Source organism: Vidua chalybeata, chromosome 7, assembly GCF_026979565.1.
Source record: "Vidua chalybeata isolate OUT-0048 chromosome 7, bVidCha1 merged haplotype, whole genome shotgun sequence".
NCBI classification, from domain to species: Eukaryota; Metazoa; Chordata; class Aves; order Passeriformes; family Viduidae; genus Vidua; species Vidua chalybeata.
Window position 1 is genome coordinate 11,233,795 of NC_071536.1, and position 16,260 is coordinate 11,250,054.

The 16,260-nt window shown below is 41.7% G+C and overlaps 1 protein-coding gene across 1 annotated transcript in view; it reads left to right on the forward strand.

The window, feature by feature from the left end:
* Positions 1-16,260, forward strand: part of PLCL1 (phospholipase C like 1 (inactive)) — a 180,449-nt gene that overhangs the window by 144,922 nt on the left and 19,267 nt on the right. The window contains exons 4-5 of the mRNA XM_053947392.1: positions 9,141-9,216; positions 12,304-12,413. Coding sequence (XP_053803367.1) covers positions 9,141-9,216; positions 12,304-12,413 — 186 coding nt within the window. The remainder of the gene's footprint in view (positions 1-9,140; positions 9,217-12,303; positions 12,414-16,260) is intronic.

A 16,260-nucleotide genomic window follows, 5' to 3' on the forward strand; every position in this document is an offset into this window, starting at 1 on the left:
GAAGCCAGTGTTGCTCTTGGGGAGGGCATGGCAGTGTTGGAAGGGAAGGTTAAAATCCCCATTTTCTTGCACGGGGAAGGAGAGGTCAGTATGGTACAGGAATGCTTACACAAATGTAGAGACACGAGCTGGAATCGTTCCAGATGAGTGCTGCTGCTCGTTGTATGACATATGTCACTGCTGTGGGTGACTGAGCAACAGCTGTGCGTGACTTCCAGCATGAGAAGTTGCTGTCACTCTGTGCCTCTTGGGCTGTGGGGGTGCCCGCTGCTTCCCAACCTTTTTGGCAGTCTGCAGCAACCGATAGCAAGATGCACAGTTCTGCCAAGCCTGACTTAAATAGTGCACTGTGGCAGCCAGGCTGAATCACGACTCATGTTCAGAGGACAGCAGTTTTTTCTGCAGCTTGTGTTCATAAGGAATAAAATGGTGAATAATGCTGGGAGTATCAAATTGCTTGCAGAGACCCTGATGTGTTGCAAAGAGTGGTCGCATCTTTGACCAACTATTCAATGTCCCAAATGCCCACCTCCTTCCTGTCTCCTTTTTTGCCTTTATAACACACTTCTCAAGGGAAAATCGGCTTGTGGGGTGGGATAAGACACTGATGTTGATTAAAACAGAAATACTAAAAGTACTCTGAAATAATCCCTGGGTTCCTTCCAAAATAGTTTCTAGTACTTGGAAATGATAAAGTTATGGTAATAAAATGCCAGCTGTAACAATACCAGAACAAGGATTTGCAAATCCAGTTGATTGCCTTATTTTAGATGGAATCTTTCTGGGGTAGATTTGCTACATGGTCTCATGTCTTTGTGAAAGAGCAAATACCACATAAATAAGAGATTTTTCTGTCTTTGGAGGCCTGCTTAATGGAGTTTTACCAAAAGGAATGTGTCATCTCTTATCTTTGTAATTATATACTGAAAAGTACACATGGGACTTTTTCAAGGCCTCGTTGTACTTTGGAAACAGTTTTCAATTTAAATAGGTGAAAGGCCTCTTTTGGATGTAGACAGAAACACTTGTATAACTGTTTTAAATAATGGTTGTTCTCACATTTGTCTCCGATGGGGGAAAATGTAACTTGAATGTCAAGAGAGCGTGCAAAGAGTTCAAAATCACAGAGAGAGAGAAGGGAGTTGTGTCTTGCCTACGCATGGATTGATTTGAGATATAGTTCTGTTAAGGAGAACATGATACTATTTTTTTTTACCCACTTTGGCTGTTACTGCCTCTTACTTTTTAAAAACTATTCGCTTCTGAAAAAGAAAGCTGGATTTAATAAGTGGTTTTGCTGCATTTTGGATGTTTGCCTTTTGAGACAATGCCAGCAGCAGAATATTGAAATCTATTTAGCCTTTTCTGTGTTTGAATAAATGAACTGTCTCTATTAATCTTGATATTTGAAATCACAGTGTGTGTGGGAAGGGGTTTGCATTTTCAATGTTGACAAGGGGCTTCTCCTTGCTATATAATGACTTCATATAATCCAGTGTGTATTTCTTTTTAATATTTTTTGTGCAAATGAGAACACAAGGAGATGTTGGTGGAAAGCAATATAAAATATTTTAGCTTATTTATTAATTTTAATTCAAGATATGTTATAGTTCAGCCTTTTATATTGTTGATAAATATGACTTCAAGGAACTGGATCCACATGCTTGCTGCATGTCTCTTCACTTCAAAGTGCTTTTTGAATGAAAAGGCCTAAGAGCATTTTTAAATGCATAAAATAAAATCTGTTTATATTGGCCTGTCTCTTGTATGAACAGGCTATACTTCTTAATTCATTTTACAGTAAAATGGAAAAAGTTTGACCCTAAATCTCATAGTGTGACTGCAGGTCTGCCTCACTCACTGGGCCCCACAGCACAGGGAGTTTGAGTGCTGGGTAAATGTTTCCTCACCACCTCTGAAAACACTACATGTGACACATTCTTTGAAAAGCCTGCTTTGAAAATAATTTCTGATAAAAACAGCCCTAATGTGTTAGAATTTTTCCCCCTTAGAGAAAATTGCTAACCGAATATACCTTTTTATTTTACCGTGGAAAGTATAGACTCTGCCTGTGTGCTTAATGGGGCATAAACAGGGCTGAGGGTCCAGGGAAATGGAGGTGCAAGTGCTCAGAAACCTGCCACAATGATCTGGAAAACAATAAACTGTCTGTTCCCTCCTGCTCGGCCTTTGTCAGCTGTGAGATAGACAAAGACCCATTTGTGCAGTTTGTTTGTTTTTTCCTGGGCAATTAATTTTACTATTGTGCTCTGCATTAAATATTTTCTTTTGAGAGAGACCTGATTAGAATAAAATTTAATGTGTTTTGTTTAAGGAACCAGAACAGTTTTTCAGGACTGTGTTTCCCTCATTTTATGGTGGCATTGCAGTGGTTTAGTGGAGCTGTACTGTTGGCCATGTCTCATGTAGGAAGAGGTTTCATTGATAATGCTGGGTTGTATAGGAGTTTCTGCAGAGGAGAGGAGGGAATATGATTTACCAAAATCAATAAAATAAGGTGGACTGTTGACAATACACAGCCTTTTTGAAAAGTGTGTCAGTGATCAGAAATACAGTGTAGAATGGCTAATTTCAATTTACAGCTTTAGTTGATTCCATACATAGTGTGATGAATGGATTCTGGTCATGCTGTCATTGCTTCCCACATACATGGTGTACCCTGCCACTTTTAGAGTTGTTCTTCAGGGCTTTCCTTTCACATGAGGAAGGGCTCTCACTCTGCCTCTCTACCTGTGTGCTCCCCCTTGGTGGTTGTTCAGGTGGGCAGCATGTGCAGTGTGCCTCACAGCCTGTCAAATTAATGCGGGTGCTCTTTGATCACACCTAAGAATGAGTTACTCCATGTGAAGAGAAGGGATGGGGTCCAGCTGGACCTGACAGATGGTTGAATTATTCATTGCAAGCAGTTATCCTGTGAAGTTAGGATTTTTTTTTTTGGTTGAGAATTGTTTGGAAACAGACTGTGGTTACTATGTCTGCATGATATATTTGTGTGCTGATGCAAGCATGCATGAACTCAGGGACACTTGTGCACTTTGCATTTAAGTTATTGGTTAAGCATTATTTTCCTCCAAGATCAAATGATTGAATCATCTGAAAATCAAAAGCAATAAACTAGTGATAATAAATGTTCTTGGTTTTACCCAATCTCCTGGGTCATGTGCATACAGAAATTTTTCTAAGAAAAATGAGACATACAAGTTATCTTTATGTGTTTTTAAATCATAAATAACAAGAAGTGTAAAAAAGATTGAACAGTGAAGCTATTTGTTATATAAACTCACATTGACATTCATGTTTTTCTCTGTATTCAAGCCTGATCTTGCTATGTTGAAGCAGACAGTTATGGAAGGACAGGGTGGCTGCAGGTACTGCTAAGAGATGCAGGGTAGTTAAGAACATCTTGGCCAACATGGAGATGTATTGGGGATTTTTGAGAGGACAAGAAGCATCTGTGAGGTTGATGGGAAATAAGAAGAGGTATTTTAATGGCAGTGGATTTGTTGACATGGGTATTGGTCCATGCATGCTAGCAGAGGTCTGCTGAAATGTGTATGAGGTGAACTGGTCTTTGTCTGCTGCTCTTTCATATTCAGTCTTTCTGGGCTTGTCTTGGTGCAGGCATGACCACATTCTCAAGAATAAAGTCCTTTTTCCCAGTTATTATGTAAATGCAAAATGACTAAGTAGATTTTTGTGAGCTTTTTCACTGAAATTCATACCTCAGCTGGGATAGAGTCATTCCCAGAGGAACATTTTTCACAAATCTCTTAAGCAGCTGAAGACAAGGGATATTGCAGAGTAGAGCATCCACTGCCAAAGAAGTGTCATAATGCACTGATGTCAAACACAGTCCAGCACATGGACATTGTCTTGAATCTGTATTTGTTTTAAAGAATTTTCCATCCAAAATTTGACATTGATTGGGAAACTTAGTTTCTTTTTCCACTTCTTATTAAGGAAAGTCCTGCTCTTTCTCTGCTTCTTACAATTCTTTCACCCACTGCTCTCAAAGTTTCTTGCTCTGATTGCCCATGTCCATTAGTCACTTCTAAAACAGAACCAGAAAAGAGTCAAATCAGAGCTTCCCTTAGAGAAGAAAGTTCCAGTTGGGTACTTCAGTTACACTGTTTTAGCATAAGCATATTGAAAACTGACCTCTCTCTTTTCCTCCATTGCTCCTGTTGTTCTGTAGAGGATTGGTCTTCATGCACAGATCACATCCTGCAACAATGATTCCATATTTTCCCAGAAATATTTCTAACTGAGAACATGAAGTTGGAATTTAAGGTGAATTTTATGCAGTTTGTTCTCCAGTTTGTGTCAATAAGGTGTTTCAGATGTTTCCAGCTCATGTAACCGTCCTTGATAGCTGTTTCTCATGCTGGGCTGTTGCAGGAAAAGACTCGGATACCGAAATCCAGCTTGAACTATACTGGGACAGACACAAGGTGAGGGACTGAATGGTGGCCAGCAGCATTCTTGCCCATGTCCTGGCACTGCATACCCATCTTTCTTTTCTTGCAAAACTTGCTGACACACAGTTGATGGCTTGGTTGTTTCTTGTCCCAGATGTGTACAAGAAATACTCAATGCTAAAGGGAATTCTCTTCAAATTTTCATGAGCTCAGTTTTCTCTTCAGCTGTTTTTTGAATTGGTTGTGTTTTTGTAACCTCTTTCATTTTTGATTGATGGTGGGTTTGGTTTGTTTTTAAGGGTTTTTTGTGGTTTTGGTTTTGTAACCATGCAAAGCTTTTCATTGTCAATGAAAGGCATGGAGGACTGGGACAATGGTCATGAGGAAACACCTAAGAGAAAGCTTCCTTTTAGTCTGATGTTCAGTCCGTTTCTGTTTTAAATTTTGGAATATTTATGAGAGGTTTCCTTGAACTGTCCCATTTTTTTCTCATGTATCTTTCCAGCAGGAGCAGTACTTTAATTTGCCACCAGGAACTTTTCCTCTCTTTTTTTGTCTTTTTTGGTGAGATTGCTGTGTTAATTTCCTCTCTCCTTTTCAGTTTATAGAATAATTCACAATGAAAAGAAGAAATTGGTCTTTAGCACAAGAGTCCATTAAAGTAAAAAGAACATTCTTCTGTTCAGTTTGTACTAATCCTATGATTAAACTGCCCTTAGTACAGGCAATAAATAACCCTGTTAATTTCATGTGAGTAATATGATGCCCTCAGTATTAAGATATTTTAAATTTCACTTAAAATGTATTTAGTTTAACAGAAGCGACAAAGTAAGGCATTGTTCTTTGTGCTAAGCACTGGGATTTTAAATTTGATATTCCATGCTATTCTTAGACAGTGAAGTGAGACAGGTCAGTTATGTTTTCAACCCTTGGTCTGTTTCACTTCCTGGGTATACTGGATAAAGAGAGAACTCCTGGGTCTGTGCCAGCACCTTCTTCCTATGCTTTTTTTGAGAATCCACCATGGTTGTTATAGAGAGCTTCAGGTGGATTGAGATGAATCAAATTTACACTTCTTCTCTATACCAGAATCGGGTTTTGTGTGCTTTCATTCTTGTTTTTGTCTGATTTCCCCCTCAACCCTCCAGTTATATTAAACACATCAATCAGTAGTTTATCACTACCTTTCTGACATGGAAAATGCAACTTATCCCAAGAAATCCTGCCAGCTTCAGCAGCTGATAAAAATTTCCTCCCTCCGAGTGGACCCAGATACCAACATCCATCCTCTAAAGGCTGCTTTTCAGTAAGTGTCACTTGGATGGTAATCCCTTGAAGCTCAGCATTCAGGAGTTAGCACACTCTGGTGGAACACAGGAGTCCTGAAGGAGTAGGACATCTCTAGCTCTGTGAGAGTCACTCCTGGAAGCGAGCTGCCATTTGGGAGCTGACATTAAACAGCATCTTGATGGGCTTCAGCCAGATGGCTGGGACTGCACAGCTGCCTGGAGGGCTGCTCAGTGTGGATCTGAGCAGAGGAAGGATGCATGGAAATTCATGCTGAAACATGAGAAAGCTCACTCTTCACTTTTGAGATAGGTTGGTGTGTTTTGGCAAAAGTGGCCTTGAAAATCTCAGGCTGTCCTGTGATTTATGGGGCTACCTTCCCAGCAGAAAATCTCACAGCCTTCCATGTTGTGTTTTTAGGGCTTCTGGTTCTTGTCCTTTCTAGAAGAAGTAGGTGACATCCTTGAGCAGGGTTTCAGATGTGATGGCAGCTGGAAGAACAGGGAATGATTCAAACTGGGAAATCATGGACTCATTTCAAAACTAGTGACAAAAAAAAAAAGTGTATCTAGATGCCATGACCCCATGCTACAACTTCATTCCTGGATAGCAGTTACGTGCCTGTTACACTCTTGTCTGTTTGAATCAGTCTGTTCTTCCAAGTGAACACCCAGGCTTTGTCCTTGACCTATCCTGTTCTTGCCATCTTTTACAGCAGCCTTAGGAAGCAGGATCTCGTGCCCTCTGAAACTGCACATGCAGTTGTTGGGGGCAGAGTCTGGCCTGATACGCAGGGATATAGAGTCCTGCACACTGTGTTATCAGAGGTGGTGTAGGTGCCATAGGCCTGCCAAAATCTGACCTCATAACTGGCTTGGGTTCCATTATCTCTACCTAGTGCAATATTTCCTAGAAGAACGTGTGAGGGAGGATGCCAGGTGATGAACTGAGGTTGTCCTTTAACCCTGGTTACTGAGCTGAGGAACTCTGAAACCACTTTTAGGATTTGTCATGGGACAAAAGCTGCTTATTTTTGTCAAGATTGCTGCAGATAGGAAGATGGGAACATGTTAAATTCTGCTACATGATCTGTTTTTAATTGTTCATGCTGAGCTGAAAGTAGTGAGGCTTTGATGTTAGCATCAAAGGAGTGGAGGGTTGCTCTACCTACTCTGCAGTAAGTGAAAATTGACATCCTACTGCTACTTTGCTCTTAAAAAATGAATATAATACCTTAATGTCTGAGAATCTTTAAACAGGCATACCAGAAACTCCTGGGAGTAGGCCCAGTAGTTGCATGATTCTCGCGCCTGCTTTTTTTTGTATGTGGTGGGATAATTTCCTGTGGCTGTATATATATGTATGTATGCATGTGTTTATATAAAAAACTCACAAGTCACACTCTGCTTGAGGGATCTGAGCACAGGAGAGTCTGACACACGGGATGTGCTGTACCAGCTTGGCTGCAGCTGACCTCACAGGGCAAACCTTGCTGCTGGGTAGGAAGCGCAGGCACAGACCCAGTGGGGACCCAAGCCCAAGGTGATGGCTACATGGGGTGCAGGAGCCATGGAGATGCTGGGATCTCCTGGCTGGAGTGGCCACTGCAGGCACTGCCCCACGGGCCCCAGCTCTGCATGTGCAAGAGGTGCATGTTTGGCCTCTGGCTGCCTCTTCAGTGACTTGCAGGATTTTCGGGACTCATACTGTCTTCACTGCTCAGACAAACCTTTGGGATTTGTAGTTGTCAGCTGAATGGCTCCTTCAGCACAAAAGGATAATGTGCTGCGGTACAGAAAAGCCAGAGAGTGGGTAGAAATTGTCATTTCTTTCTAGATGACAAGTGAAAATATCAAAGAGGGAAAAAATCAATGTGATGCATGAACAAGTAAGTAATAAGAATGAAAGGCAAAGGACACTATCGAAAGTAATTTAAATCTCAGGCATATCCACTGGGTGTGTTCTGTTAAAAAACAATTTTGCACTCTCTAGGTATATCAGGCTTTTCACACTGCCTGTGAAGCTGATAATGGATTTTGTTTTCCATGTGTTGTTCTTTATATCAAATGAAAGGCATAGGTATTTTTGTTAAATGCAGTCTTAGTGCATTTAATTAGAAAAAAAGATGAGATGAGGAGCAAAATTTGGATCTAAATTCCTCCAGAATTTGGACGTTTGAGTGTGACAAGTGGAAGCGTCTCTCATTCCTTGTGTCTAATTAAAACAGTAAGATGTGCTAATTTGCAAGTGTTAATTTATTACTGTTATGCTGTCTTCCACTAAAATCATTGAAACCTACTACTTGGGTTTTCACATTTAGCGTATTTGAAAGCAGGGAGGCTTTTAGCAGTTGCAGCATTTTGGCAGAGCTTTCGGGTGGTGATTTGTCTAATTTCAGGGTGTAACATTAGGCAGTCACTCTTTAGTTTGCTCCATTTCTAATTGGCACTGGTCTCGTGCTGTTTGGGTTTGATTGAGGTTTGTGGTGGACATCCCAGGACAGTGAGGTTATCCTCAGGCACAGTTTGTTATACAGCATGTTCTTGCCTTCTGTAACAGATGTATGTACCACCTTTTGCAATTTCACAAAACAGAACAATGGAGCAATATTCTTGTTTGCCTGGGCTTCTGAGAGGTTTTGGAGGCTTGTTACCATCAAAGGAGAATAGAATTTGCATGTAGGGAGGCTCAGGAAACTTGTCAGGTAATGGACCCTTCATTTGTTTGCTGTTAATGGGCTATTCTAAGTAGGGATGTCTCTTGAAACTTGTGAATAGGCTTGTTGAAACTGCTGCTTTTGGTTTGTTTGGTTTTAGGTGGAATTTTTTGGTTTTGTTTTGACTTTTTGTGTTGTTGTCTTTTCTATTAAGCTTCCACAGAAATATTGAGGATAGGATAGGATTTGGGTCTCAGTTTCTCAGAGGAGAAACTCAAAAACTACTATAGATGTCTGAACTGTTCTGTAGAATAAAATCCAGTACAGGTTTAAATACCTCTGGAAATCAGCTCTATTCATGACTTGGTAACATTTTTAATAACCACCTATGTCAAGGACTATACTTATTTCCCCTTTTAAGAAAATACCAGTTAGAAAGGGCTTAGTTGAACTCAGAATGAAGTTTGTCTACTAAATCTGCTTTCTTCTGAAATCACTTGTGTTTCCTTCATATTGTTTGCAGTAGTGTCTCACGGATGTAAAACAGCTGTTCATTAACTTTTGGAGCAAAACATTTTCAGAGCAACTGATACTTAGCTTGATACAGATCTGGGAGGCCCCCATAGGAAGGAAGGATCAGTCCAATATTTATCATATTGCTCTCAGAGCAGACCTCCTCTCCAGTTTCAACCTTTGTACTTTCTGTGTGTTAGATGTTGTAGGAAACCCTAGTAATGTTGATTTTTTTCTTTTGGCAGATGATTCAAGAGAGCAGGGTTCTTATTGAGACGGCAGACACCACTCATGACAAGATTGTTCAGTGCCAGAAAGCAGGTAATCCATCTATATTGAGCAGTTCTGGGTGGAAGATGGGAAATAATGTGCCATAATTTACTCTACAGTTTGTGACTAATATAGCATTTTTCACCTGAATGTAAGTGAGCATTCTGGTCTTTCTCTGGTATGCTCTACCTTCCTGAAGGCTCATCTTCCAAGAGCAGTGCAGGTGTGATCAGAGAAAAATACTCAGCTTTCACCTTAGAAGCTATTTCTCCATCTGCTCTACAGCTCTGAACTGTCTGACAGCATTTAAATTAGTCAAATGAACCAAAAAGGCATTAAAAAGAGTGGGGTGAGAAGGCATGGTGCCTTTACTGAGTGCATTCTCTAGCTCACTTTTTCCTTTGAACACAGAGCAGGCAAGAGGTTTCTGTACCCACAGGACCCCAACAATTACAAATGCTGTTGTTTCAGATAGGCATTTTTGGATTTGGCAAGTGATGCAGGCTACAGCCTCCTTCTATTACATGTAAATAATGAATGAAACTGCTGTCTTGTAGTTAATACTTTAATTCATTTTTTTAATTAGGAGAAACTGGAAGCTGTTTCAACAGTAGCATTTAACTGCTTTCATGTGGTGCAAGAGCAGGATGGAACCTTGTCTCTGCTCTTTAGCCATGCTGGCATTGTGGTAGCAAAGGGACAAGAGGCAAGTGGCCGTGTCTGGCTGGGTTGCTGTGACATGCCTTGGGTTCTGTGTATCTGCATAAGCAGCATAAAATTCCTCTGCCCAAAGCCTTCATCGTGTGCAGAGGGTTTAGCAAAAGGGCAGTAACAAGGAAATGCAGCACCAGGAGGGTGTCTAGAAGGTATAATTTAAGAGCAATACTTAGCACTACACTATGTAGACTCTCAGCAGCATCAGCCACCTTTCTGCCCAGCTTGATCTTTGCAGAGAGAAGAACCGATGACATTTGCCTGGGCACTGGAGTCTTTGTGAGCAGGAGATGTGTATGAAAAATACCATGGAGTACCGTGCCACCACACTGATTTCCAGAGTTCCATGCAGTTCCCCTTTCCTTCCTTCCCCCTGGAAAAAGAGAAAAATTTCAAATGTTTTCAGTTTGCTGCTGCATCTTCTTTCATTTTTGTTTGCTTTATTAGCTTTAAAATTTTTGATTGAGAAGGCAACTGGAGAGATATGAAGGGCTTCTCTGAAGCCATGGGATTTAGGGAGAGGAAAGGGCTAAGAGAGAGTTATCCCTCCTCATGCTCATTTGCCAATTAGTTTGTTGCAAATGTTACCCAGGCAAATTTATATCTAACACTTTAAATGTGGAGAGATGAAGCACTCAAAAGTAAGAGGTGTCAGAGGTATAATTGCCTGTGACATTGTCCTTTACCAGTGCTGCTTCCTTTGAACATGTGTTCCACCAGACCTCTGCTTCATAGCCTGTTTTGGGGTGGGTTCCATGTGCCTCAGGGTCCTGCTGGTTCTTCCAGACTGGTTCTTGTGTGACTGGTTTTTTATTGTTGTTTTATTTAAATGTGCAGCCTCAGCCCAATGCACAGTGGTCAGCAGCAGCCTGGAGGACTGACCCTGTTAAAAGCTTTCCCTGGTGTTGCTGCCTGCAGCCTAATAAATGTTTGTGGCTCCTTTCTGGGGCAGTGCTGTATCCAACTTACAGATGGAGAAGTGAGGTCCAAAGGGAAGAATAACTAAAAGGATACTGCATGAAGGTAGGGCTGTCCACACAGAGCTAAGATCCATTAGCCTTCTTATGTTTTCCCAGGATAAAACAAGTAATTTGAAGATATTCTTTTACTAATTGAAGTGAAATGATTTGTAAATCAGTTGGCATGAAGCACACCTGCAAGGAAATCTTGCTTGGGGTGCAGTTATTTAGACAGTTTTCCAAAGGATGTACTGCAGAAACTCCACTAGCCTTGACAAGCAAAGCCTGTGAGTGGGTGAAGTTTTGGAAGATAAACAATAGAGAAATCTTGCATTGTGTGGGGTTGAACAGCCTCAGTGTTATTGAGCTCCTGGAGTTGGTGCTTGGGAAGGAAAACCAATGTTAGTCTTCCAGGAGTGCTTTGGGCGAGCTGTGCTGAGTGCAAGCCTGGCTTGGACTGTCCTTCAGCCACCTGCCAAGCTGCCTCTGCATCTACACTGTACAGATGTTCTCTCTGTTGGCATTTCTTTGATGTCCTTTCAGTGAAGCTCAAATTCGTGAGTGTCAGTTATCCTTAAGTGTTAAGGGAGGGAGAGCTATGAAACAACTGGAGATGGAGCTTGGTTTGTTCAGCCAGGGTAGGCTTCAGATGCTTTGGAGTTATTTAGTGCCAGTTTGGCCTTTGTAAGGTACAAATTAAGGGAACACAAGCATTTTCCATTTTGTCTCTCAATCCACACCAGACTCAGAGAAATGGTTGCATACACTACAGATGTTGTAAATTGGTGAGCTAATTGGATACCTTAAGATTTTTTATTTGCTTCCAGATTTCCTGAATGTTTGTATCCAGCAACAGATCTGCAGACATTTGCCACAGAAACTAGCAAAGAAATGCAACAGGGCTGTGGTTGGAAGTCTCAGTTCTCCATGCTGCAGGAGTCGCAATTCTGTGATTAGAGTTATGTGCTTCTGATGAAATTTATCATTGTGGAGTACAAGGGCTTTTCTGTATGACTGAATAAGATTAATGAGTAGATGTGCATTGGAGCCTGTATTTGCTGTGCTGAACAGGTATCTTCCACGTGTGTCAGACAGCCTTCCAAGGTGCAAAGTCATCAGCTCAAGGAGAGTGCCAAGCGATTGCCTTTTGTCGCAGTATTGGCAGCAGTGCAGGCTGCAGGCAGAAGTGCTGGAGGAGTGTCTGTGCAGGGACCAGTGCCTGTGTGGAACCCCAGCACTGGCAAGGAAAGCTACAAACCAAGTGGAAGCACAATCTCAAAACTGTATGTGGCACCTTTATTCTGGAAAATGTTCTCCCAGGATGAAGTAATAAAAAGAAAAGGAAGGGGGGAAAGCACAGAAGGAGGTTGTAGGAAGTCCCAGCTGCAAGACTGAAAATGCTCACTCAACATTTTATAGGGAAAATCAGTTGTGCATTGAGTGATGTGGCAATCTGTGTTTTTAGGAATGGCATTCCATGAAGAGCTTCATAACCTTGGGACAAAAGAAGGTTTGAAAGGAAGAAAATTAAGCAAAGCCATTGAGAGTTTTGCATGGAATATCACAGTGCTGAAGGTAAGCACAGAAAGTACCACCTCCTGTCTCATATTAACTTCATAAGTAAACCTTTGCTCTTTTAGCTTCTCTGTTTGTACATCTTACTTATTCTGAAGACACGTTATTCTTTTTTTAATGGGATGTATCAATTACCCCCATTTATTGCTATTTATCAAATATATCAATTACACCTCTGATATGGAAGCTGTGAAGGGAATTTATCTAAGCCTTGAACAGAAGAGGAAAGATGGCTTACGGTTTGTATGATCAGAGACATGGGTTTGGTTGTCTGTTCTGCCCCGTGCACCCTGAAAGTGACCTGTTTGAGGTCACTGTGCGACAAATACTTATTTTGTAAAATGAGAACTGGAGCGTCTCTTTGGGAAGGGACAGGGGGCAGAAGGGGCTGTCAAGAAAAAACATGAGGAATATTGTAGATCCTTCAGGATTATGTTTCCAAAATGGAGTGCTGTCCAAACAGCCAAAAAGGGATTTTCACCCCTTCATGGTGGCTGTGCAGGGACATACCACGGGGTGAAGCTGTTAGTCACTGGGCTTTAGCCACTGGCTTAGCATCAACCAGCCACAAATTGTCATGGTAGCTGTGTGACTGAGCTGGGGTCAGAACAGCTAGGGACAGCCAGGGACGGAAAGAGGAGAGGATTTGGTGGAGCCTCAGCAGAAGACAAGGAGAGGGCCTGAGCCAAGCATTCAGGTTGTTAGCATTCAGCTCACACCTTTCACAGCCTCATTTCCCACCTTGCTTTGACAGATCACACTTCCCTTCGCTCTGTCCCAGCTGCTCCCTTGCTCCAGCTCCCAGGCTGCCCTGTCTGGCAGCATCTTCCTGTTACCTGCCAGTGCCTTTGCTGAAATCCCAGAGCAAGCCAGTTGATGAAGGGAAATTTTCACTAAGTTCCTCATCAAATATTCCCCTAAATGTAGCATGCAACAGCAATACGACATGTATGTGTCACCATTGTGATGCTGGAAAGAGCACTTAACATGTGTTGAGCAGGAGAAGGAAAAAGGAATTGGGAACAGAGAGGCTGAAGGGCAGAAGTCTCTGGGAGAGGCCATTGGTGGTAAAGAAGGGTTAGAGGAGACCTGGAACACCTGTGGTTTCCTGCATACCTTGATTCACTATGAGAGAGTGCAGAAGTGAGGAATGGAGTCAGTGTCAGCTCAGTTAATGGGATCTCTCATGAAGAGAAAAGTCAACCAGTTCAAAGTTACAGACTTAAATAGATAACCTATTCCACACAGAGCAATTGAGGTTAGTAGCTAGAGTCATCCCCCTGCTCCCCCCACAAAAGCACATTAGGCAGTTCTGAACATTAATCTGAGTACCTTTTGCTGTGTTAGGTAAAATAAATATCTAATGATCAGAGTCACTCTAAATGTTTTGATTTTTTAGATGTTTGTCAAATGTGAAGCTTGCACCTCTGAGTGACCTATGATTAATGAACGTACAAGTAGAGGATCAAAGAAACATTTTCCATGGAAAATAATTTCTGCCTAGCGCATATTGTCAATTTACTTAAAAGAGCTTTCAAAAAGTCTAGTCAAGGTCAAGGAATAATTTACTTGTTTCATTTGTAAGCCACAACTTCTTTTCTACCTTTCTCACACAATAAAATATTAACAGAGTTTGTGACAATTATCCATGAAATGCACATGAAACATCTTTTCATTCTGACTGAAGTCCAGCTCAGGGATGACATTAGAGAACTGGGAATGAAGTTGTGCCTCAGGCATGTGATATGAAACAATCAGTAATTGTTCTAATTTGACTTTTTTTTTTTTTTTCCCCCCCTTAAAAATACTGTCTTTCAGTGACCCTGCCCATAACAAACCTGTATCTCCTCTTTAGCACTGAGCAACTCTCAGTGCTGGTGAGAGCCACTCAGGAGGATTTGGCAGGAAGAGACCGACAACCCTGCCCCACTCAAGCCATAGGTGTCTTCCCTATGTCCAGTGGCAGGGTGGACATTACAAATATATTTCACTAGGTGTTGTTATAGGGTTGTAAGAAAAAGAAAAAAATATCCCATAACATCTAATGCATCAGCTGTTTTACATGAGGTGGGGTGAGTGAATGGCTGATGAGAGAAAGCCTCTTTGTGTGCTCAGGGTTGTTGGAAGCAATTACATCATGTGGCAGGAGTCAGTTTGTGTGAGGTGCCTATGAGCAATAGCAGGTTTTATGTTGTTCTTGTGCTGTGAAATGATTAATAGTCTTTTCCTAGGCTAGTGAAGCCAAGACATATTTAATTAATGTGTTTCTTTAAAAAGACTCATTGCAGTAGGTACGCTTTGAATAAAAGAGGAGATGCAATAAGAAATTGCTACTGGGAAAATCATTAAATAGCTACAGACTGCAAGATTAAAGTGTATTTTATAAAAATTCTAACTGTGGTCATTTGTCATGTTTAAAAATGCCCTGGAGTACTTTTTAGAGGTGAATAAAAATAGTATGTCAATTTCTTCCTTAGTTTATATGAACTTAATTACATATTAGTAATACCCACTGTAAGGACAAACTGTTTGCCAGAAGGTAAAAATGTCACTAAAAGAATGGATGTTATAACTTGGTGACAGTCTAACAAGTCAGCTTTGACATCAATATTTATAAAATGTCACACCTTCCTCTTTTGGTTCCATGTTGTGTAGAACACTGTTCACAGTCAGTAATACTGAGAGGCATAACTTAAGTATACTAGACAGAAGAATCATGTTCTCACAGCAATATTACAGGAATGGTTATGATCCCAAATTTAGTTTCACTTTAACTTTTATTTCCATGCAGCACCAGCTCTGTGTCTTTATATTCCTCTGTATTTGAGTGCCAGTAGAATGCACAGGCAGTGAAAGTTTTTTGTTAACCCCCTCACAGGGGCCATGGTATTAGGAAATCCTTAATTTCACCCTACCAGGCATGCAAAACTGCTCAGCTCAGCTGAGGCAATTGTTCTGGTGTGACCCTCCCTTGTCACAGAAGATCATGATTCATTTTCATGAGGTATTTCTTGTTTTTAAAGCAGGTGACTCCCCCTTTCCCAGAGCAGAGGTTTTTATGTAGTTGCATGGACTCGTGCTTTTCTCCCCACATGCTTCTCCTGCCTGCCTGGCGGGGCCACCTCTGCTCTGGTTCCTGTGGCTGCTTTTGCAGTGAGCTCCTCCTGCCTGCACTGGGAGAGAGGGGAGCACCAGAGCCTGGAAGGCAGAATCTGGGAAGCCTCCTTGGGGCAGTTCTGACCTTGAGCTGATGCCACAACCCCTGCCCTCAGTGCTGCTGTAGAGCACTGGGTGGTTTTCAGTCAGGTACGCTCACCTGTGGGTGATGTCCTGCAGAGCCAGGCTGGGTCTGCTCCTGGCCTTCTTGGCACAGGACAGAGCCAGCTGCCACCTCTCGTGGGGCTCTTCAGCCCACTGTCTGCCTCTCCCATGGGATCTTGTACCAAGCATTTTGCAGTAACTGAGGCACTCTTAGCATCTGTCCACATTTGCAAACCACTGATTCAATGACTGCTATATGAGTTTTTGAGAATGTTTGAGGGGAGAAAAGTTGTAGCCTGCATGCAAAACTACTCTCCTTGCTGAGGAAAAACTGTCACAGACTGCCGGGAGGTGTTCACTTGAACAAAGAAGTTGGGCTCTGCCTGAGTCCTAAGAGCCTGGCGAGTAAGTCAAACAAAGTCTGTTGACTGTGATTCAGATTTACTGCTCTCATATGGACACGCCTTGACAGCCTGCAGGCAGATTTTTCTGGGCTGTTTGTGCTTTGGTGGGTCAGCACATACGAAGTCTAGAAACAATACCAAGAGGTACTTCTGTGTTGATGATAAATATCTGGATAGTTAAT